This window comes from Solanum verrucosum, unplaced genomic scaffold, assembly GCF_900185275.1.
Source record: "Solanum verrucosum unplaced genomic scaffold, falcon-dt-bn FXZP01000210.1, whole genome shotgun sequence".
Lineage (NCBI taxonomy): Eukaryota > Viridiplantae > Streptophyta > Magnoliopsida > Solanales > Solanaceae > Solanum > Solanum verrucosum.
Window position 1 is genome coordinate 2680295 of NW_026020045.1, and position 23466 is coordinate 2703760.

Here is a 23466-nt window from a genome sequence, read left to right on the forward strand (position 1 = left end):
TAGAACATGTTAATCGTGTGTCATACATAAACCTTCTGAAGGATTCAAATTTTGTAACAATATAACAGGATAGTTCTCCTTTAAAGTTAACTTATAAGGAGGTAAGCTAAGAGGGTGTAAAGTATGTAAGAAATCTTCAAATTGTCTATGATCATTTGGTTCAATAGTTTCATCCATTGCAACATATGTTCTAGTTCTTTCTGGAAATTTTGTAATTAACATATCATTTATTTCATTTACAAAATCATTTTTTCTTGTTAAAATAACACGAGAAGATATTACAGAATCAGAAGAAAATGCACATAAATTAGGATATTTTATGTTAAATAAGGTATCTAAGGATTGTTCTTCAGTTGTAAAAGGAATAATAAGAGAATTAGGAATTTCAATTTTGTATTCACAATTAGGTGTTTCTTTTTCATTTCCAATTCTAAGTAGATATTCACAAAAGGATGGATCTGTTATTGCACGCATATTTTTAGATAGATGTAATTTCTCAAGATCATTCCACATGTTGGAATATAATAAGCTATGGTGAATAAAGTCTTCTTTTTTCCCATTTCGCACTATCGGAAGAGTCTGTCTAAAGTCGCCTCCAAATACAATAACTTAACAACCAAAAAGTGTCTTCACATCCATAATATCTCTCAAAAGTACATCAAGAGCTTCAATCGTGTTTTTTCGCCATAGATGTTTCATCCCACACAATTAATTTTGCATCTTGAATCAAACAAGAAAGAGGACTTTGTTTACTAATATTACAACAAAAATTATCATCTATGTCAATAGGCATTTTAAAACGTGAGTGAGCAGTTCGTCCTTCAGAAAGAACAGAAGTTGCCACTCCTGAAGTTGCAGTTGCTAAAGCTATGAATCCTTGAGATTGAACAGTTGCTAATAATGCTCGATATAAGAAAGTTTTACTTGTTCCGTCGGGACCATCAATGATAAAAGTTCATGCCTTCTTAGAAGATATTCTATCAATAATTATATTATATGAAATAAGTTGTTCGATATTTAATCTTTTTGGTAAGAGCAAGTCCTCTTCGCTAACAATTATGTTTCTCTCAAAATGGATGTCTTTTGTGTATTTTGAAGTTTCAGAAGGTCTAATATTCTCTAAGACAAGGTTATCCTCATTTATGTTATGTCCCATAGAATGTAAGATATCATTGATATGATTAAAACCTTAGATTGAACACTTTTTGGTTCAGTATTGGAGATACTTTTGAAGTCTTGTGAAAGTGAATCCTCAAACATTTCCCATAATTCTTTTGGGTTAGAAGGATTTCAATATACCAATGATGTAGCTAATAAATGTCTTAAATTGTCTGGCATTTGATAACTGACAGCTTCTAACTTACATTCAATTACACTATTGTTGTAATATAATAATCCTCTTTTTTCTGCAGATTCACGATATGTGCTATAAGGTACTCCATTAACAGTGTGAAGATCTTTATATGATTTTGGTCTCCTTACATTCATTAACAATAGTCTGAGGTAATATCTTTCCCCTTCAGTTACTTGGCATGTCATAACACGTCCAATTACATCACGTTTTTTTCCGACGTGTCCACATTTTCTCTTGAAGACCATACAAAGTGTTGTGGAAATTCCTTGTATAATAATTTCATATTTATAACATGCTCATTTGTTCTATTCATAGAGAAAAATTCAGTTAACATAGTTTTTTTTTATCATTGGATTATTTAAGATTTTATTCTCGCTTTCAGTGCTTTTAAAAGACACAAATTGTTGTCCTTATAAATGTAATTGAAGATGATACACAGCTAGAGTCATTTCACTAGTAGGAATAACAAATAAACGCCAGGCCGCTTCGGGTGGTGAAACCCATCTTGCAGATCGATATCTTTTTATTTCATCTATTTCAGCATTATCATGTAGAGAATTTGCAATTTTATCATGTCCTTTGCAAATATATTTGTAAATATATTTCACAACTTTAATATCAGAACAAATTTCAACATTTACATGAAAATCAACTTTACAAAGAAAGTATGGGTTGTATGGGACAATCCACAAATTGTTCATATGTTGTTTTCTTTTGTATACAGTTTTTTCAGTATTACGTCTCTTATAAAGTGGATATGAATTCATTCCCTTTGATGTTTGTTCAACAAAGTATTTTGGATATTGAAATTTATACAAGCCCTTTTTTCCATACATGAATTTGTAGGATTTATATCACCACGTGGACCATGCACCATATGTTGAAGGACATACGAATAAAGATATTGTTCATTAGAATTAGGTAATTCACCACAAACAAATTTATCATATGATTCAGGTGTCAACAATATATATTCATTAGTAAGAATTATAAGAAAATGAGCATGTGGAAGACCCCATTTTTGAAATTCTATAATGTACATAAAAGCCGCAATTTTCCAAATATGTGTCTTTTTAAAATATCTACTTTTAGTTCTTCTACTTTGGCTCTGAATACGTGAGACACTAAATTAGGTCTATTTTGAGTTTCGTCGATCGATAACATATGTTGTATTATTCCTGTCCAAGATAAATTACATGTCATAGTCACAAAAAGATCAGGTTTTCCTAAGTGTTGTACTAAGGTGATAGCTTCCATATATCGACGTCGCATATCTCATGGTCCACCTATGAAAGTAACGGGGTGGAATATTTTTTTACCAATTTTGGAAGCTTCTATTTCACCAACTCATAAAAAAATCGATAATTCCTTGTAATATATCTATTCAAAATAAGTCTGGGTTAAGTGAGAGAAAAACCTAATCTTTGTGTTTCAAGCACTGAAAGCGAGAATAGAATGTAATACTCCGTTTTCATCATCTTCTCTTATCTGAATTTTGAAACAGTAGTATTCACGACAAGAAGCCATATCTCTTTTTCGTTTTCCTTTATTAAAGACTTGAGCCTCCATATGAAGAACTTCATTAATAGATCATATATTATTTACACTTGGTAGTTTTTCATGTTCACAGTAAGATTGATGTGGTCTAATAAGTCTTTTTATACCACAATGCAATCCATTTAGACCATATGAAAATAGTAACAGATACTATAAAGAATCATAACAGCCATAATAATAATTTACTAAGCGAGTGTTATTACTATGAGTGTATATACGAATATACGGCCCAAAAATAACTTCATTCGAATTATGGTCAACCCATATTCTAGCTACCTCAGATGCATATGGTAAATTATAAACACATTGTTCTAAACCTGAATGGCATTAAAGTGCGAAACAACAATCAGATATTGTTGGGATGTTCATTAAGGACTTTATAAAAATAGAATATGGGTTTTTTGACAATATATTCATAAGTTTCCTGATTATTGATTCGCTAATATGTGCTCAATAAGATATTTTGTTAGCCAGTTCACTTTCATTATCATACAAGTAAAGTTGTAGGCTCTTTGGTTTTTTAGTGGAGGAAAGTAAATCAGGTATAAAATGATACATTTGACTTTGCACTCGAAATGTATATATACCATCATATATCTTAGCTAAAGCTTTGTCGTAGGCTACGCCAAGTGAAGTGAATGCAAACATATTATTATATGTTCTAAAGTAAGTTTGAAATCTCATAGATTCTTCAGTATTTCCCATATATAAATTAGATAAGTCATCAGGCAGTTGGTACGAAACTAACTTTATCGAGCCATTACCACAACAAAAGTCAAGTGATTCATGCTGAAACCTTTTTGCCTTGCAAAATTTATAGTTGGGAACATCTTTTAAATACACATAAGTAGATCGATTATCATTATGTTTTCTATGGGTGTTTTTGTTCAACACATGACCTGTATGTTATAAGTATTGTTAAAACAGAGGATTGCCTAACATTCTAACAAAGTAATAGGAGAAATTAGTTTCGCATAAAATGAATACTAACCTTTCTTTGTAGCAACTTTAGGAGTAGCATTTTTTTGTTCCAAACAGGTGTTGATGTTGAGTCCGAGATATAAATGACCTCAGGGGTAACATTTTGTTGCTCCTTACATGTGTTGAATTTAGAGCCTAAGATATAACTGAAACAATTTAGACATATATTTAGGGGACAATGTAGCTAAAAACTTAAAAGGCAAAGATTATAGGCTTATGTTGAAGTTATAATTTCATTGTAGGCATTTTGTGGATGGAATGTAATAAACATTATCCATTAGATTAATATGTAATTAGATCTTTCTAATTTGATATTAGTAAAAGTGAAGAAGCAATAATTTTTCATTCCAACCTTGGATGTAATAGAAGGAGGCTCTCTTATAGTAAGAGCAGTTTTCCTTGACAATAAAGGATCACAATAACGCTTTGGTCTTTCAATTGAGCTAGGGGGAGCATGTGAGTTGACTTTTCTTTGGTGCGTCTCTATAGTAACATAGCCTGCTTTTTATCAATTGTTATCTTCAAATAAGTATCGCACCTTTTGAGTTTCATTTGATAATTTTATTCTTCTGTACACAGTGAATTTGAACAATAATTTATAACATCACAACCAACAATACTAAAGTATATAAAAATTCAGATTCTTGTAGAACCCTCAGAACATGTCTATCGCACAGTTAAATACATTACAAATTTCCAAGTTAAAATATCAGATAGCACGCTTAAATAAATATATTAGTAACATGTATAGACGTTATAAAATTGTAATTGCATATGATATTGACATAAATTTAGTTTTGGAAAGAAAAGCATTACCTGGTAGTTAGGAGATTATACAATAACAGGAACACAAAGCTGGAACGGAAAAGTTGCATTACATAGAAGGAGGAAACCAAAAAAAACGATAACAAACTATCAGTTACCAACGATAAAATTCAAAGATATAGATTTTGTACAATGACAAGGAACAAAATCTTTTCATTCACTAATGTGAAAACATTAAACTTCTAGAGGCTATAAATAAAATTACAAAGATAATTGATCCCTTGTTATGCTTTTCTGATGGTCATATGTCTATCTGCTTTACTACAGTTAAATTCAGGTGAAACACAGATGTTATAGGCTCTGGCCTCATGCATCATATTATTATACACACAGTTATTATCTTATTAAATTTTATCTGGGGGCTAGGAAGATGATGCTCTAAAAAACTTTTTTTGTCTAATTTCATTGTCTAGGTTAGATTTGATATTTCTCATCCTTTTTTCCCTTGTCTTATTATGCCTCATGTCGGCCTTCCATTTTATGCATGAACTTGCAGAATACAACTACCCAAAAGAGATTTTAGTTAGATAGAAAATATGATTTGCAATTCAATAGTATTTATTAGTAGTAAATGTCAATTGAAAGGAAATCTCTTCAATTGTTGGAGCAATTGGGACTGACATGGGAGTAGTTACAACACCACAAATGCATTGGCTGGTTCAAGTATGAGGGTAAACAAAAGGCACAATACACATATAGAAAATGTTCAGAATAATAATAACAATACTAATCCAAATTATTTATTACACTATAAAATAAGGTTGAAATTTTAAACCTGGAATTTGGTTATTTGGGGCATGAAAATTTGATGTTTGTGTAATCAAGACACAACTTCCGATGCAACTGTCTACGATCGTACAATAGTTTAGTAACCCAACCAAGGGTTGAGTTCGTTCCCAAGAGAGTGGTTTTGAGAATTAATAGAAAAATAAAATTTAATTCTAACTAGTCATAACTAAAGATATTAACGATTAAAAATATTATAAATTCAAAGGGGACACAAGAGTGTCAATTAACAATGGGGTGGGGTTTTGTCACTAGTAAGTAAAAACAGCAAAATCAACAATGGTTTCTAAGTAATGAGAGAGAATCCTTGGGATGTGATGGGAATACGGGTTAAGCTAGATTATTGAGTAAAGCTTTCGATAGAAGATTCATAGAATAATTGTGACTAGGCTAGACTTTAAGGGGGATAAGCTCTCTCTACAGCAACTTATCCCGTTTCAAATGCGTTCCTCTCGGACACCCACTTGCCGCATGAAGAATAGCGTACGCCTTAACCCACTCACTCTCTCGAGCTGAGTGTGTGGACATAGGACTAGGGTTCACTCTCTTGAGTTGAACCTCATGTCGACCCACTTACACTAGACATCAATCTAGTGGTCTTAGTTTTACAACCTCTCTCTCGAGCAAACCGAAAACACATAAATAAACTTGTATTTGCAACTACAAATTCATTAAATTCATCCACAACCACTAAACAAAATCACATTTTAACTACGAATAGACTATCAGCAAGCAAGACCCAACAATTATCTTTAACCCATATTCGCTAAATCACACCCCAAGAATTGGGGCTTTTAGCCACACATGTATAAGAGATAGAAATTTATACCAAATTGAGTTTGCATTCAACTAGATATGAAGATTTAAGTCTTGATACAGGCCAAAATTGAAGAATCCAAGAGACCCAAATCCAAATCTTGAAGATAAAACCCTTTGGAACTTCAAGTCTTCAAAACCCTCTCAAACTTAGAGCAAAACTATCAAAAAGTACTATTCTATAAGAAAATTATAATAATTGTTCGACTTTTAAAACTACAACTCTAACTAGTATTTATAGCTTTCACAGATTTGTGCTACAACGGATCATTCGGCATCAATAGTCAGAATCGCCGATCAACTCAGCGATTCACCCTTTGGTGTAGTTCATCGCCGTCTTGCACCAGCCTGCAGCATCATCGTGCTCTGGGTCATTGCATGGCATGGTACTGCTTCGCAGAACTTCTCGGCGATGCGCCGTCTGCTCCCTTTTTCCGCCGACTTGATCCTTTCCTTCAGGGCTTAACACACTGGAACAAAAGGCGAAGTAAGACCCTTCGGTGACTCGCCAAGTGGACTTGGTGATCCTCAGGCCTTCATTTCTTCGTTCTTTTCAGCCATTTCGTTCCTTTTTGCGACGTAGAGTCCATACTTTCCTTCAAACATCAAATACCTAAACTTAAGGGTTTTCATCAGATATTGAGATAAAATAAGCATTTGAGGACACAATTTTTATTAAAATATAGCCTTAAATGAGTCCAATTTGTGGACTCATCAACATCCCCAACTTAAACTTTTGCTTGTCCTCAAGTTCAGCCGTTCAAAAAGGGTGTCTCGAACAGTACTATACAAGACTCAATCATGAATGCACACAACAAGACTCAATTTACCTATGCAAAGATCAATTGTGTACTCAAAGATTCAAGTTGTGACTCACTATTACCAAAGATTCTCAAGCTCGCAATACTTGCTTCAAATGCAAGTTCAAGCTCAACAAAAGCCTTTGAATGCCCTCACACAAATGATGATTCCATTTTCACACGCAAAGGTAAAATCCATTTTAAAGTTCAGGAATCAGATACAACGCTCACACTCACAAAAATGAACACAATGCATGCTTTCATCCATAGGTTTGCCCATATTTTCCAATCAACATTTGCTTTGACTTTCTCAAGATCATAAAGGTCTTATCAAAGCTTGTAACAGGGTTGAGTGTAAAGGTATGGTCATTTAGGCTGAGTGACTCTTATCGTCATGAAATGTGGTGCTCTCAACACTTCCTTTCTTTTTCCTTCATCATTTTCATTAGTGCATCATAGGTCATCATATTATTCACTTCCCATGGATTGTTCGGAACCCTATTTCTTTGGTACTTTATTCCACAATTTTTTTCATTCTTTTTTTTTCTTTTTTTTATGGAGGGGTTTCATCTTTCTTAAAACCATGGGTAAGAGGAGACTTTCCTTGCACTTCTTGACTTTCCCTATCTTTTCACCACACCCCCTACTTAGGCTTTTGGCCTAAGTTGGCTATTCAACTAACCACAATTCTAGAGGATTATAGGTAATAGATTAAGAAAGGCCTAGTTTTCATCAAGTTTCTTCCAAAGAAGGGAAAGGCTCAACGGGTGTTCAAGAGAGAATCACATGCTCACAAGGTAAGTCACAAAAGAGGTATATGTTAAATTGGTTCACACACTTGGAAGTTGCCTAAGATCATATCAAGAGAAAGTCTTACTTAGTCAACCGGACCAACAGGGCAAATTCTAGGTGTTGTCATGCATGGTTCCAAGTAAGCTTATCACACAAGGCATCGACACTTAAGTCTAACAAGACTTCACACTTTTGCTAGTGTGCAACGGTCATCACAAGAGAATCGATTTGATAAATGGCTAATCACAATGAGATGCAAAAGAGTTCACATATTGTCTATGCAACTTCATTTGGCCTCATCGTAGCCGTGCATTCATGTTCGTTCGATTGTAAGCACTATTCAAGTCATCAGTATTGATCAGGACTGACACTTAAATTTTGCAAAAGAACAGCCACATTCATCACACAAGAGGTGGCAAAAATTTTCGGACGGGGTCAAAATTATTTTGCAATTTAAATAAAAGGAGCCATAAGCTCAAGCATCCATAAAAAAATAGTATTAACACAATTTTAAAATACAACGGCCCAAATATATACACAAAACACGAACAAAAATAGCACACAAAAGGTGTGGGCCTCACCCCACCACAAACAAAAACAATTTGTCCTCAAATGCAAATAACATAGAATCTGAAAGGTAAAATGAAGAAAGACAAAGAGGGAGGAAAAGAGGGGATCCTGGCTACTCAGTCGCTCCATCTTCCTGGGCATCAGTGCCTAATGTGTTATTTTGAATCTAGGTGTCAGTGCTTGGGGTCATGTTTGAGGTTCGGGCATCAAGAACCGGGGATATTTCTGATGCATCGACCCTGTTAGGTCCATTAGGAGTGACCTCCTACAAATTTTCCCAATGAGGATGTACAACAACATAGAATTCCCTAGCCCATGAAGGTACTTTATGGTTTCTTGGAATTTTTGAAATAGGTATCCGACCAGAAGATGCATAGACCTCCTTGACTCCCTTGCCCTTTCCCTTATCTTTCTTCCCACTAGACATGGGCGGTGTAGTAGCCTTGCCTTTGGATGTAGCGGGCTCCTCATTCATCGTCTTCCTTTCAGTTTTCTCTTGGGTTGGTACAATTCTCTCGGTAGCTTTTAGTTTCGCTATATTTGCAAATCCTCAAGAAGAATCCATGAGATTGGCTCTAAAGGTCTGGTGAGTCAGCCAAAAGTTGAAATGCATGCAAGATCAAAGGGGCAGAAAAAGGGCGATCAAGAATACTTTCGGCGAGTCACCAAGTACTTTTGGTGATCTCAGGCTTCTCACCGAAAGTTACAGCATTAAACATCAAATTCCACAAGAAATTAAAGTGAGATGAGAGCGTCTGGCGAACCGCCAAGTAGTTCAACAGGCTAGACCTAGCTCGCCAAATAGCCTAATGCTATTCTCAACCCACCTTCTCGAATTCAACCCCTTAATCCCCAAAAACAAAGTCAACACATGCACTAGTGAGATTTAACTCAGATCCATAACATCCAAACACAATCCAAACACAATCCCATAAAATATACTTCTGCTAAAAGCACAAACAGACGAGGTCTCAACACTTATAAATAAATTGAGCCATATTTAGAGACTAATACAGGCTCACACAAGAACAAGATACAGATATTGCAAATGAGTACAAATTCTATAAAATAGTTTCGAGTGTCAGGCAACCAACCTTTTATGCCGATAACGGTAAGACTAAAATGCAAAAAAATAAAGAAATCCAACTCGAGCACAAATCAACTAACTGAAATACTAGTGAGATGCAAAAATAAGAGAAATACTACCTTGGTGTGGGTTTGTGAAGTTTAAAAGCGAGGAAAACTGAAGAATTTGGACTCTTAAGACATATGGCTTCATAAACTATCCAGTTCGCGTCCACTCAGTGACATTAGTCGCACTGGCCAATCCATTCGGTAACACACCGAATGGTTATTTGACTCGCCGAGTTTTACAAGACCTTCAATCAACGAAAGGGTCCAAACGGCGATCTTAATCGTGGTCGTCGACCTGGTTGGCAACACGCCCAACTGATTCTCAAACTCACCGAGTTTTATAGGCTCCAATTTATACGTGTGTTGAGCCAAACGGCGGGTCAAGTCGGGTACGCCGACCTCTTCGGTGATCTGCCGACTGACCATTTTGATGCCAATCTGCATTTTCCAAACACTTTCCACACTTAAACATGTACAACCAACACACTATTATTTATAAAAGAAAAAGAAAACAATAAATGGATTTGGATTGCCTCCCAAATAGCGCCTTAGTTAACGTCGTGGCACGACGCGAGTCACCATTTAAGCATCAAAGTTGGGGTTATCCATATCATCACTAGGCAATCCCCTATTTTTCTATGAATGGAGTTAAGGCAATTCATGACTCATAAGGTTCTCGAGCAGCTGAACAGCTCTGAATGAGACCAAATCATTCGCTTCATCCCTTCAATGTCTTCTTTAAATTCTTCCAGCTCTCTATCTTGCTTAGTTGCCTTGTGGAGAATGGTTGATAGAATTCCCTCAATGCGTTTAACTTCATTTTCCTCGAGATTTCTTCACTCCTGGGGAGGGAAATATTTATCCTTTCTCTAGCACTGAGCCTCGATCTTTACCATCTTTTTGGCCAACTCATCCATCTGAGTCATCAATGCGGTCATCATGAAGTCCTTTTCTGGTTCTTGGTTCATTTTAGTCATGTTGTCAAGCAGTTGGACTGCCATTGCATAGGACTACTTTGCAATATCACCCGATATAAGTTGGTCGACCACCCTCTTGTTTCCGGGGTCAAGACCTATGTAGAAGCAGTCAAGAAGGATTATGTCGGGAATGTCATTAATTGGGCATTCAGTGATCAGTTATTTAAACCTTGCCCATGACTTGTGGACCCTTTCGCCCTCCAATTGCTTGAAGGTTAGGATTCTATCCCGAATTATCATTACCTCTAATGGAGGAAATTCCATTATCTCACAAGTGTTGGTTGATATATTCACCTCCTCTGCTTTTGAAGTACAAATCAACAAACCAAAGCTAAAAACAAAGTTAGTAAAACTACAACTAAGAAGAATAAAAATTCTACTAATCTAAAAATTCTCAATTAACACCACTCCCCGGTAACGGCGCCATTTTGATGTTTGCGTAATCAAGACACAACTTTTGATGCAACTGTCTACGATCGTACAATAGTTTAGTAACCCAACCAAGGGTTGGGATCGTTCCCAAGAGAGTGGTTTTGAGAATTAATAGAAAAATAAAATTCAATTCTAACTAGTCATAGCTAATGATATTAATGATTAAAAATATTGTAAGTTAAAAGGGGACACAAAAGTGTCAATTAACAATGGGGTGGGGTTTTTGTCACTAGTAAGTAACAACAGCAAAATCAACAAGGGTTTCTAAGTAATGAGAGAGAATCTTTGGGATGTAATGGGAATATTGGTTAAGCTAGATTATTGGGTACATGCTTTTGATAGAAGATTCATAGAATAATTGTGACTAGGCTAGACTTTAAGGGGGATAAGCTCTCTCTCGAGCAACTTACCCCGTTTCAAATGTGTTCCTCTCGGACACCCACTTGTCGCTTGAAGAACAGCCTACGCCTTAACCCACTCACTCTCTCGAGCTGAGTGTGTGGACATGGGACTAGAGTTCACTCTGTCGAGCTGAACCTCATGTCGACCCACTCACACAAGCCATCAATCTAGTGGTTTTAGTTTTACAACCTCTCTCTCGAGCAAGCCAAAAACACAAAAATAAACTTGTATTTGCAACTACAAATTCATTAAATTCATCCACAACCACTAAACAAAATCACATTTAAACTACGAATAGACTATCAGGAAGCACGACCCAATAATTATCTTAACCCATATTCATTAAATCACACCTCAAGAATTGGGGTTTTTAACCACACATGTATAAGAGATATAAATTTATACCAAATTGAGCTTGCATTCAACTGGGTATGAAGATTAACGTCTTGATACATGCCAAAACTGAAGAATCCAAGAGACCCAAATCCAAATCTTGATGATGAAACCCTTTGAGACTTCAAGTTTTCAAAACTCTGTCAAACTTAGAGCAAAAATATCAATAAGTACTATTCTATATGAAATTTATAATAGTTGTTCGACTCTTAAAACTACAACTCTAACTAGTATTTATAGCTTTCACAGATTTGTGCTGCACCGGATCATTCGGTGTCGTTAGTCGGAATCGCCGATCAACTATTCGCCCTATGGTGTAGTTCATCGCCGTCTTGCACCAGCCTTCAACATCATCGTGCTCTGGGTCATTGGGTGACATGGTACTGCTTCGCAGAACTTCTCGGCGATGCGCCGCTTGCTCCCTTTTTCTGCCGACTTGATCCTTTCCTTCAGGGCTCATCACACTGGAACAAAAGGCGAAATAAGACCCTTTGGCGACTCGCCAAGTGGACTCGGCGATCCTCAGGCCTTCATTTCTTTATTCTTTTCAGCCTTGTTGTTCCTTTTTGCGACGTAGTGTCCATGCTTTTCTTCAAACATCAAATACCTAAAACTTAAGGGTTTTCATCAGATATTGAGATATAATAAGCATTTGAGGACACAATTTCTATTGAAATATATTCCTAAATGAGTCCAATTTGTGGACTCATCAAAATTCTTGATTGATCATGAAGTATTTTGGGGTTGGGTTAATCTTGATTTGTTTTTTTTAGTTTTGTTAGATTTGTTGAGCCTAATAAAGGTCAAATTTCAACTACAGTTGATGGACCCATGAAAATCTCTTATCGATACAACTAAATAGTAAATTCTTAATACCAAGTATGTGAAAAAACTCTCATCCATACCACTAAATTGTAAGATTAGAATACATATCGTGTGAAAAACTCTAATTGATGCCAATAAAATCTAATTCAAGCATACCTATTATGCGAAAGACTCTCATCGATACCGTTAATTTGTAATATAAGAACACATATTGCATGAAAGACTCTATCGTTACTGCTAAATTCTAAACTGACGAATGACAATACCTACTGGATCAAAGTTTTAGGGGATATGTTGTAGATTTGGTAGACTCTGATCCTAGAGGTTAAAGGGATGTTAAAGGATTTGAACCTGAGCAGAAATATGTTCCTCTTTCTACCTATGACTTTGTTTTGATTTCTTGGATTACTTTTTTAGTTTGAATTTTAAATTTTAAATTTTAAATTTCAAATCTTGTTATAGATCCATAGTAGTTGTTGTTGTGTTATTCTTATAGTTTGTTGTTCTTCTACTTCCACCTTTTGCTTTTGGATGCCACTAAATTATAATCTAAGAACACCTATTATGTGAAAGACTCTCATCAATAGCACTAATCTGTAACATATGAACCATTAAATTGTAAACTCACAAATCACAATACCTGATCCTACAGTCCAAAGGACTGCTAAAAGATTTAAACCTGGGAAGATTTTTGTTTCACTTTATTCTACATTTCACTTTGTTCCCCTCGGTTGAAATAGTAGACAAAACATATGTATTTACTAATCCCAACAAAACAAGCTTCTATTTATAAACTAAGCTAGACTTTCAAAGTATGACGCATTTTTTAAGTTAACAAAGTTCCGAATCATTTTTGTTATTAATTTATTTTTCTAATTAAGTTTTTTAATTGAACCTACTACAAACTTGCAACATCCCACCTTAGAAAGAGATAAATTTAGAAAGAACTAATTTGGAAAGAGCCAAATTTGATATTTTACAAGTTATGCTTAAGTTATGAGTTTTTGGTCAACTTCAAAGGACCATAACTTTTAGTACAGGATGAGTTTGGTGGCCCATAAAATGTCAAATGAAATGTCTTTGAATCCACTTTACAACGCCACTACAAAGGTTTCGAGTTTGGATGAGGGAGATATGCCCATTTGAAGTAAGCGTGTCCAGTTAAGGAAAGTTACCCGAATTAATGAGGGGTATTTTGGTCATTTCCTTACCCCATCAGATTTAAATGAGTTTTATAATATTTTGGGGTCAAATTTGATTTGGGTCAGTTTTACAAATCCCAAATACTCTTAGGGTTTTGAGAAGAGGAAAAGAAGAAGAAAGAGGAAAGGTTCAAGGCATTCGTCAAGATTCGTGAGCTTTTTCGAGGGATTACTAATGAGTCCGAGATTTTGACTCATTTAGAGCTTTGTTTTGATAGTATAAGTATCCTCAAATGCCTATTTTATGCTCTAAACTGATGTTAAAGTGTTAATTTGCAGTTATGAAAGCTAAGGAGCAAGGCAAGGACATTACCAAGCAAAAGGGAACCAACCAGCTGAAGAAGTGAAGAAAAGTGATCCCGGTGATCGTCAAGACCACTCGACGAACCACCGAGTGGATCTTTAGCTCGCCCAAAGTTCCAGTGTGCCAGACCTGGAGAAGAACCAACTTGGCGACACAAATAGGCAGTCGGTGAATCGCCAAACGACTCTGCGATGGCAATCTTGATCGCCCAAATTTACAGGCCCTGGAGGACTGATGTCCAATGCAAATTGGCGATGGAAGGGAGCTAAGGTCAGATCGCCGACCAGGTTATCGAGGCTCGACTAACTTCGCCCAATGGCCTTTCAGGCCAAAAAATGGACAACTATGAATTGAAATTTTAAATGCAGAGAAAGGAGTTCTGATCCCCAAGTTTGAGAGTGAGTTTTCTATTAGTTTTTTAGTTTCCATTGTAGACTTTGAGTATTTCTAAGATTAACTTTTAGGATTTGCAAGTGGGTAGTTGAACTTAATCAATTTGGAGCATCATAAAGGCTTGGAGACTTTTACCCACCTAATGGCTAATCTAGTTGGTAATTGTTTTTATCTTTTCATGATGCGTAGCTTAAACCCAAAATTATTGGGGTGTGATCATGTTATTATGGGTTGAATTGGCTTATGGGTATTGTTATTTAATGATTTTAATGCTTAATTGAAGTGGGTTTAGTCATTAGCTGTGTTTTAATCTATGAATTGTAGTTGCAAATGCAATTCTAACTAAGAGTTTTGGGCTTGCTTGAGAAAGCGGTTTTAGAACCAAATCTTTTGATTAATGATTGTAGTTGATGGGTTGATATGGGTTCAGCTCAAGAGAGTGAATCCTAAACTCGATTCTACCTATCTAGCTTGAGAGAGTAGATGAATTAAGGTTTTGGGATGTTCTTATTTATAAGCTTACAGAGGTTTGAGAGAACTCACTTGAATCGTAGTAGTTGTTCGAGAGAAAGTTATTATGCTTATAGTCTAGCCTACCCACTGAGGTTTAGCAATTCGTTAGTAATTTTAATTACCCATATAGTGAAATTATTCTATAATCGATCACATCTCGAGAATTCCTCTCTATATTGTTGTTTCCTCTATTTTGTTTGTGTTTTAGCTGATAATTGTCAATTCAACCCCCTCCCCCATCTGACATTCGTTGTCAACCCCTTCGACTTGTTTGTATGTTTTCGATAATTTATATTCCTATAACCGCTTAGACCATAGTTGTACTTCATAATATAATTGGAACATGTACCGCTCCCTGTGGGTTCAACCCCAACTCTTCGTTGATTTTTTACTAGTTAACATCGTCTACACCTAGAATTGATGAGGTGTATTGAGCGTTAATCAAAAAATTGTGTCGCTTCCGGGGAGTGGTGTTGTTTAGAATTCTATTATTAAAGTTGAATTGTGATCTTTTTATGTTGTAGTTGAATCGACTCACTTTGTTGGTTGTGTTTGTGTTTGAACAGATGAAGAAATGAGTGTGAACGAAAGTAATGGTAGCATAATTGGCCACCAAGCGCTATAGGAAACTTGAACGATGTTAATGACCCTATCCAATTGGGTGATGTTGGGGCTATACGTCTACCTCCTGTTGAAGGGAACATTGTTTTTCATGCCACTAGCACAATGCTTCAGCTCTTACAAATGAAAGGATTGTTTGGAGGGATAGCTCATAAGGATCCCCATGAGCACATTCGAAATTTCATCGAAGTTTGTGGACCATTCTCGTTCAAGAATATCTCTCAAGAATCAGTCCGCCTTCAATTATTTCCATTTTCTTTGATGGGAGAAGCCACCAAGTGGCAAACTGATCTCCCAAGGAACTCCATTACCACTTAGGATGAGCTTACTGTAGCTTTCTATGTGAGGTACTTTCCCCCATATAAAATGATGACGTTCAGAGATAGTATTCAAGGTTTTAAATGGTTGGAAGGTGAACTAGACGTGGGTGAGGTTTCAGAAGTTGGTACTTCAATGTCTGACTCATGGACCTCCCAACAACGTCTTGTTGCAATACTTTTATAGGAGTCTTGACTCGGTAAACAAAGGAGTGGCTGATCAACTTGTTACCGGAGGTATAATGCAGCATACTTACGAGGTTGAATCTCAACTCCTTGATGGTATGACCAAGATCAATCAAGCATGGTACACTCGTGAAGAACCAAGGGTCTCCTTTCAATTTTAGGATGAAAAAAGAGCATATCGAAAAAGATTAAGAGAGAGACCACAATATGGCCAAAATGATGACCCATATGGACTTATTATCAGGTAGTGGGTTGAAGAGTGTGAATGTTGTGGGTATTGGTGGAGCAAATCTCGATGAGGCATATTTTGAGGCGTTGTACAATGAGGAAGTGAAATTTCTTGCAAATCAAGGAGGAGGTTTTCATTCAAACTACCCAAGGCCGGATGGAAATCTGGATTGGAATAGAGATAAGGGATGGAGAGATCGTGATAGATATTGGCATGACCGTAACGCTACTGGGAAGAAAAGAGAGGGTAACAAGGATAGATACGTCCCACCCCATGAGCGTCAAAAGCCCAAGGAACCAGAAAATGTTCGTACAGAAGACATATTCTCATGTATTCTCAATAAGGTAGAAGGGCCGGACAAAGTTTTGAAAGAAATTAAAGAAGACATCTCTACACTTAATCAGACGATCACCACTCATTCAGTGTCAATCAAGCAATTGGAAACGCAAATGGTTCAAATTTCATCTCATTTGAACCCAAAGCCGAAATGGCCCCACCAAGTGATACCTTGGCCAACCCGAAGAATGATCCTTGAAAGCGTATCTACGTCGTGCCACAACGTTAAATAAGGCATCTCTTGGAAAGCAACCCAAGTTTTTGATGCTTTTAAATTTTTCTTTTGATAAATCAGTGTTGATTTTGTAGGTTGAAAAGTGAAAATGTTGGAAAATGGGAAATAGGCGAGCTAAAAGTCCAATCGCCGACTCACCAAACAGGTTGGCAAGCCCGATTTGGACCACCGTTGAAACCACCTAGTATGCTGGAGGTTCTTTAAAACTCGGTGGAAAAAGTAACACTAAATGCATCGTTGGGTGGTATGGCGGCGCGACTTACTTCACCGAATGGCGCGCAAATTGAAGAGTTTTAAAAGGGTCAAACGGTTTTAGATTCAAAAATTCTTGTCTCTTACATTTTCAACTCCCGTACTCTCACCCCGATATTAGATTGTTTGTACTTTAGTACTTTTACTATCATTTTACTTGGGATCTTTTCTCGGGGTTAACTTTAGAATTACTTTGTCGCCTATCATTACAAAAAAAATTCGGCATAAAAGGTTAGTTTTCCGAACCCCAAACTTAATTGTTGGTTGAAATCAAATGATTGTGTTAAATTGTTATTGAATACCGTTGGGTCATGTAGTGTGATCATCGATTGATTGTTGGTTTTCCCGTAGTTAAAGGAATTTGTGCTTAAAATATCGTAAATAGCTAATTCTCGTGTCGAAAATTGATTAAATTGTTGGGTTGCATTGACTAGTTGTTGGTTCTAGTGGGGTGAAGTCTGAGTAACCCCGAATTGTGCTAATTGTCGTATTTTGCCCAATGATGGAGTAGTTGACGTCATTCTTAATGGCAAAAGACGTCAATAAGACAATTTTGGCCAAATCGAGGGAAGTCTCAGTACCCCAAGAGGATGGGTGGTATGGGTCTTGCTTTAATTTCATAATGTAAGTGTTTGATTTTGATTTCATGGGATGCGGGCATGATTTTGAAGAATGGGGTGAAAAACTGACACGAAGGGCTATTCGGTGAGTTGGGTCGAGTTCGCCGAGTGGTTCGGCGGTTTGGCTGTTCGCCTAAGTCCCCCTAGATCTCCATTTACTTCTCTATTTGGAGGTTGAGTGTTGTAACTTTCGGTGATATGCAGGTTGATGAGTCCACAAATTGGACTCATTTAGGGATTCATTTTAATAGAAATAGTGTCCTTGAATGCTAGTTTTATCTCAATACCTGATTAAAATACTGAAGTTTCAGGTATTTAAAGTTTCGGTGGAAGCATGGACACTTAGGCACAAAACGGAGCAAATAGGGCTGAAAAGAAGAAGAAATTGAATCCTACGGATCGTCGAGTTCAACTTGGCGAGTCGTCGAAACGACATGAACTACCCTTCGTTCCAGTACGCGAAGCCTTGAAGGAAGTGGATCAAAAGGCAAGGAAAGAAGCAGTCGGCGGGTCGCTGATTAGTTCCGCGAAATAGCACTATACCGCCCAATGATCCAGAATGCGAGGATGCTAAAGGCAAGACACTGAAGGCGATGAGATGACCAAAAGGCGGATCGCCGAGTTCATAGGCGATCTCAACTAATGTCGTCGAACAATCCTCCACAGCACAATCTGTGAAAACTATAAATACAAGTTAGAATTGTAGTCTTAAGTGGGGAATATTTTTAGAGTAAAAATTATTATTAGTCTATAGTACTTTTCTGTATTTTTGTCTCAAACTTGGAGAGGGTTTTGTGGGGACTTGAAGAAAGGAGTTCTTCTTCCCCAAGTTGGAAGTGGATCTTCTCTATTCACTTTCCTTTGCTTAATTCAAGGTTTAATTTCTTATACCCAGTTGATTTCATTATCATGTTAGGTATAATTTCTAATTTCTTGATATGTGGCTAAAAAGCCCCTTCTTGGGGTGTGATTTAGCAAATATGGGTTGATATTCTTGTTGGGGCTTGCTTGTTGATAGGTAAGATGTATGTTAAAGGTGATTTCACCTAGTGGTTGTGGTTTAATCTAAAGGGTTTGTAGTTGCAAATACAAAACCACCCATGTGTTTTCGGCTTGCCAGAGAGGGTGGTCGCGAAACCAAAGCCACTAGACTGATGGCCTAAGGAGTGGGTCGACATGAGGTTCAACCCGAGAGGGTGAGCCCTAGTCCCATATCCTAACACTCAGCTCGAGAGAGTGAGTGGGTAAGGTGTAGGCTTGTCTTCATGCGGCAAATGGGTGTCCGAGAGTAACACATTTGAAACGGGGTATGTTGCCCGAGAGGGAACTTATTTCCATTTAAAGCTTAGCCTAGTCACTATTATCTTGCAAATTTCCTATTGAAAGCATGTACCCAACAATTTATCTCAACTTGTATTGCGGTCACATCCCAAGAACCTTTTCCCATACTTGATTTTCTTGTTTATTTTGTTGTTTGAGTACTTGTTACAAAACCCTCTTTGATATTTGACACTTTTGTGTCACCTCTTTTTAATTTACTATGTCTTTTATCGCAAATGTCTTTAACTACGACTAACTTGAATGAAATTCTAATTGGTTATTAATTCTCAAAACTGATCCCTTGGGACACGACCCCAACCCTCGATTAGGTTACTATATTATTGACGATCATAGACACTCATATCGTAGGATAGTGTCGTTGGTCACGATAAGCATCAAAATGGCACCGCTGCCGGGGACTGGTGTTATTTGAGAATTTTTATTTCACTAGAATTTTCGTCTTATTAATCGTAGATTGTTAACTTTACTCTCAGTTTTGTTTTTCCTCGAGTTTTTGAGTGTATATAATCCCAAGGATCATTGGCAAGAATCTCTGTTTTTCTTAGTTTTAGCTTTACTGACTTAATTTTTAGCTTTGATTTGCTTGTTTGTGTTGAAAACATAAATAATGAGTGAGGACGTGGGGGATAGTTGCCACGCAAACAACCCATTGAACACTGACTTGAACCGAGATGACATTGACGATGCAAACAGTGTTTATGACCCCGCTCCATTGGGTGAGATAGGTGCAATTCGCTTGCCGCAGGGTGGTGGAAATGGTAATTTTGAAATCACCAGCACAATACTCCATCTCATACATTCAAGGGGCCTATACGGAGGATTAGATCATGAAGATTCACATGAACATATCCACAGCTTTTTGGATGTATGTTCCCCGTTGTCATTCAAAAATTGGTCACACGAAGCCATCAGGCTTCGCTTATTCCCATTATCACTAATAGGAGTTGCCACTATGTGGTTGTCTGAGCTTCCCAAAAGTTCTATCACATCATGGAAAGAGTTAGTCGCTGCTTTCCATAATAGATTCTTTCCCCCGTCAAAAATGATGAAATTGAGGGACGACATTCAGAATTTCAAACAAAAAGTGAGAGAACCAATTCATGAGTCGTGGATTAGATATAAGAGGTCTTTGTGGAAATGCCCAACACATGGGCTGCCAAGTGAGTTGCTACTCCAATATTTTTACCGAAGTCTTGATTCAGTCAACAAAGGGATAGCTGATCAATTGGTCCAAGGCGGCATAATGCTACAACCCTTTGAGGTGGCTTCATTTCTCCTAGATGGTATGGAGAAAGTAAATCAAGCTTGGTACACCAAAGAAGATCAGGTCTCCCATCTATGTTTCAGGCTGACGCAAGAGCAACTCGATAAAGAAAAAGACAGGGATGAAAACATCAAAAAGATGTTGTCATAGATGGAATATCTACAAGAGCACATGAAAGGCAACTGTGAAGTGTTACGCGCAGAAGAGGGTTCTTTTTTCGATAACTTGAAATCGAGAGGGAATCAAGGTCGGAACCACAGACGGAATGAGGAGGGTTTCCACCCGCACTATTAATCGCGGGTTGGAAATCAAGGTTGGAACCACCCTAGAGGTGAAGGACCTAGGCGATATTTCCAATAGTGGACTAAGCATGACTATTATGAAGAAGACCAAACTCAACTGAGTGACCGCCCGACATCAAAGGGGAGTGACAATAGCCCTAGGGTGAATGATCTACTGACACAAATTCTTGAGAAAGTTGAAAGTTCTTATGATTTGCTAAAAGGAATGAGAGATGATTTTTCTTCACTAAATAACAAGGTGAACTCTCTCATGCTAATGCCATCAAGATGCTAAAAGGTCAATTGAATCTCCTATCGGCTCAACTACCAACCAAGATGCTAAAGGAAAATGAGGAAGAAGAGATGGATGTAATTACCCATAGGGGAAGGTAGCGATAGGTAACGAAGGAGAAGAACGTGAGGAAAATCAGGGTGAGGAAGAAGCAGAAGTCACCGATCATCAAAACATCGGCAAGAAAGCATAAGAAGAAATGAATCAACACAATGAGACTTCAAAAATAATACAACCCTTACCCAAAATACATCAACCTTTTCCCCAGCGTTTGAAAAAAAAGAATGAAGATGAGAGGTTTACAAAATTCTTGTCTGTGTTCAAGAAGTTGTCCATCAACCTTCCTTTGGTGGAAGCATTGTTGGAGAAGCCAGGGTATGCTAAATTCATGAAAGAGTTAGTCACCAAGAAGAGGATCTTGGATTATAAAACGATTGAAGTTTCTCATGGTTGCAGTGCGATCATGACAAAGGAGATAGTTACTAAAAGGAACGACCCTGGTTCTTTCACCATCCCATGTACTATTGGAATGCTCCAATTTGCCAAGGCTTTATGTGACCTAGGAGCAAGCATCAACCTGATGCCATACGCCATGTACAAGCAACTTGGATTGGGAGAACCAAAGGCAACTACCATGAGACTTCTCATGGCAGATCGATACATCAAACATCCTGTTGGGATCCTCTACGATATCTTGGTCAAAGTGGATCGGTTTATATTTCCAGCTGACTTTGTGATTTTAGACTGTGACATTGATGTTGAGCTCCCCATTATTTTGGAAAGGCCATTCTTAGCAACTAGCAGAGCATTAGTAGATGCTGAAAGCGGTAAGTTGAAATTCCGTGTGAATGACGATAAGGTAACTTTCAACATCTGAAAATCCATGAAGCAACTAAGTGATATCCATGTAGTGTCTACTGAAGATGTTATAGATGAGACAGTGGCAAGTGTGAGTCATCTGCTGCGCAAGAATAAGCCTCTTGAGTCAATACTTGCAAATCATGACGATTCGGAAATTCAGGAATATGATGAAATAATCGTAGCCCTAACAGGGTTAGGAGCACATGCACGAAATCCAATTAAGTTAGAGATCGACCTAAAAATCGATGCAGCCCACCTGCAAAGCCATCAATTAAAGAGCCGCCAACTCTAGAGCTGAAAGTACTCCCATCCCATCTCAAGTATGTTTTCCTGGGAACTAACAACACTCTGCCAGTGATTATTGCAGCAAATCTGAGTGAAAGGCAGGTAAAAGTGCTTGTTGAAGTATTGCAGAAGCACATAAAGGCGATCGGATGGACCATAGCTGATATCGTGGGCATTTCGCCTGGTATCTGCACCTATAAGATTTGGCTGGACAGTGAATGCAGACCCAATGTTGAGCATCAGCGAAGGTTGAACCCCCCGATGCTTGATGCAGGAGTAATCTATCTTATTTCAGAGATCAAATGGGTCAGCCCAGTGCAATGCGTACCAAAAAAGTTAGCATAACAGTGGTCCCAAATGCTAGATGAGAGCTTGTGCCGACTAGACTTGTAACAGGATGAAGGGTGTGCAAGGATTATCGAAAGCTAAATGCATGGACTGAAAAAGACCATTTTCCAATGCCCTTCATGGACCATATGCTTGACAGGTTATCAAAGAGAGGGTGGTATTATTTTTTGGATGGATACTCTGGATACAACCAAATATCTATCACACCAGAAGATCAAGAGAAAACCACTTTCATGCCCTTATGGGACCTTTGCATTCAAAAGGATGGTATTCAGACTTTGTAATGCACCGGCCACTTTTCAACGATGCATGTCATCCATCTTTGCAGATATGGTTGAGGACTCTCTAGAAGTTTTCATGGATGATTTCTCACTCGTGGGGGACACATTCGAAGATGCTTGACACATTTAGAGTGAGTGCTTCAAAGGTGTGTGGAAACTAATCTAGTCCCAAATTGGGAGAAATGTCATTTCATGGTGAAAGAAGGCATTGTTCTTGGGCATAAAGTGTCGCAGCAAGGGTTGGAAGTTGACAAAGCAAAAGTCGAAGTTATTGAGAAACTACCACTGCCGATCTCAGTGAAGCGGATTCGTAGTTTCTTGGGTCATGCAGGCTTCTACCAGAGATTCATTAAAGATTTCTCAAAGATTGCACAACCATTGTGCAAACTCTTAGAGAAGGAAGTGAAATTCTACTTTGATGACGCTTGTATGGCAGCATTTAAATGTTTGAAGGAGAAATTGATATCCACACCCGTTATCATCAGCTCAATTGGTCATAACCATTCGAAGTGATGTGTGATGCGAGTGGTATGGCATTAGGTGTAGTATTGGGACAAAAGCGTACCAAACTGTTCCACCTAATCTATTACGCAGGCAAGACTCTAAATAGTGCCCAGTGAAATTACACAGTCACTGAACAAGAGTTGCTAGCAGTGGTCTA

The 23466-nt window shown here is 37.4% G+C and overlaps 1 protein-coding gene across 1 annotated transcript; it reads left to right on the plus strand.

Annotated features, from left to right (window-relative positions):
• Positions 1 to 21229: 21229 nt before the first annotated feature.
• LOC125821796 (uncharacterized) lies at positions 21230 to 22521 on the plus strand. Its single transcript, XM_049501162.1, has 3 exons — positions 21230 to 21857; positions 21942 to 22083; positions 22143 to 22521. Exons 1-3 carry the CDS (start codon positions 21230 to 21232, stop codon positions 22519 to 22521), a joined length of 1149 nt encoding a protein of 382 aa, XP_049357119.1.
• The last annotated feature ends 945 nt before the right edge of the window (positions 22522 to 23466 follow it).

Bases quoted from the DNA above. Each gene is read 5' to 3' on its own strand.
- LOC125821796 (XM_049501162.1), top strand. From the start codon at position 21,230: ATGAATCAACACAATGAGACTTCAAAAATAATACAACCCTTACCCAAA. The intron at 21,858-21,941 runs GTAAGTTGAAAT...ATATCCATGTAG, and splicing joins ATTAGTAGATGCTGAAAGCG to TGTCTACTGAAGATGTTATA. The intron at 22,084-22,142 runs GTTAGGAGCACA...AAATCGATGCAG, and splicing joins ATAATCGTAGCCCTAACAGG to CCCACCTGCAAAGCCATCAA.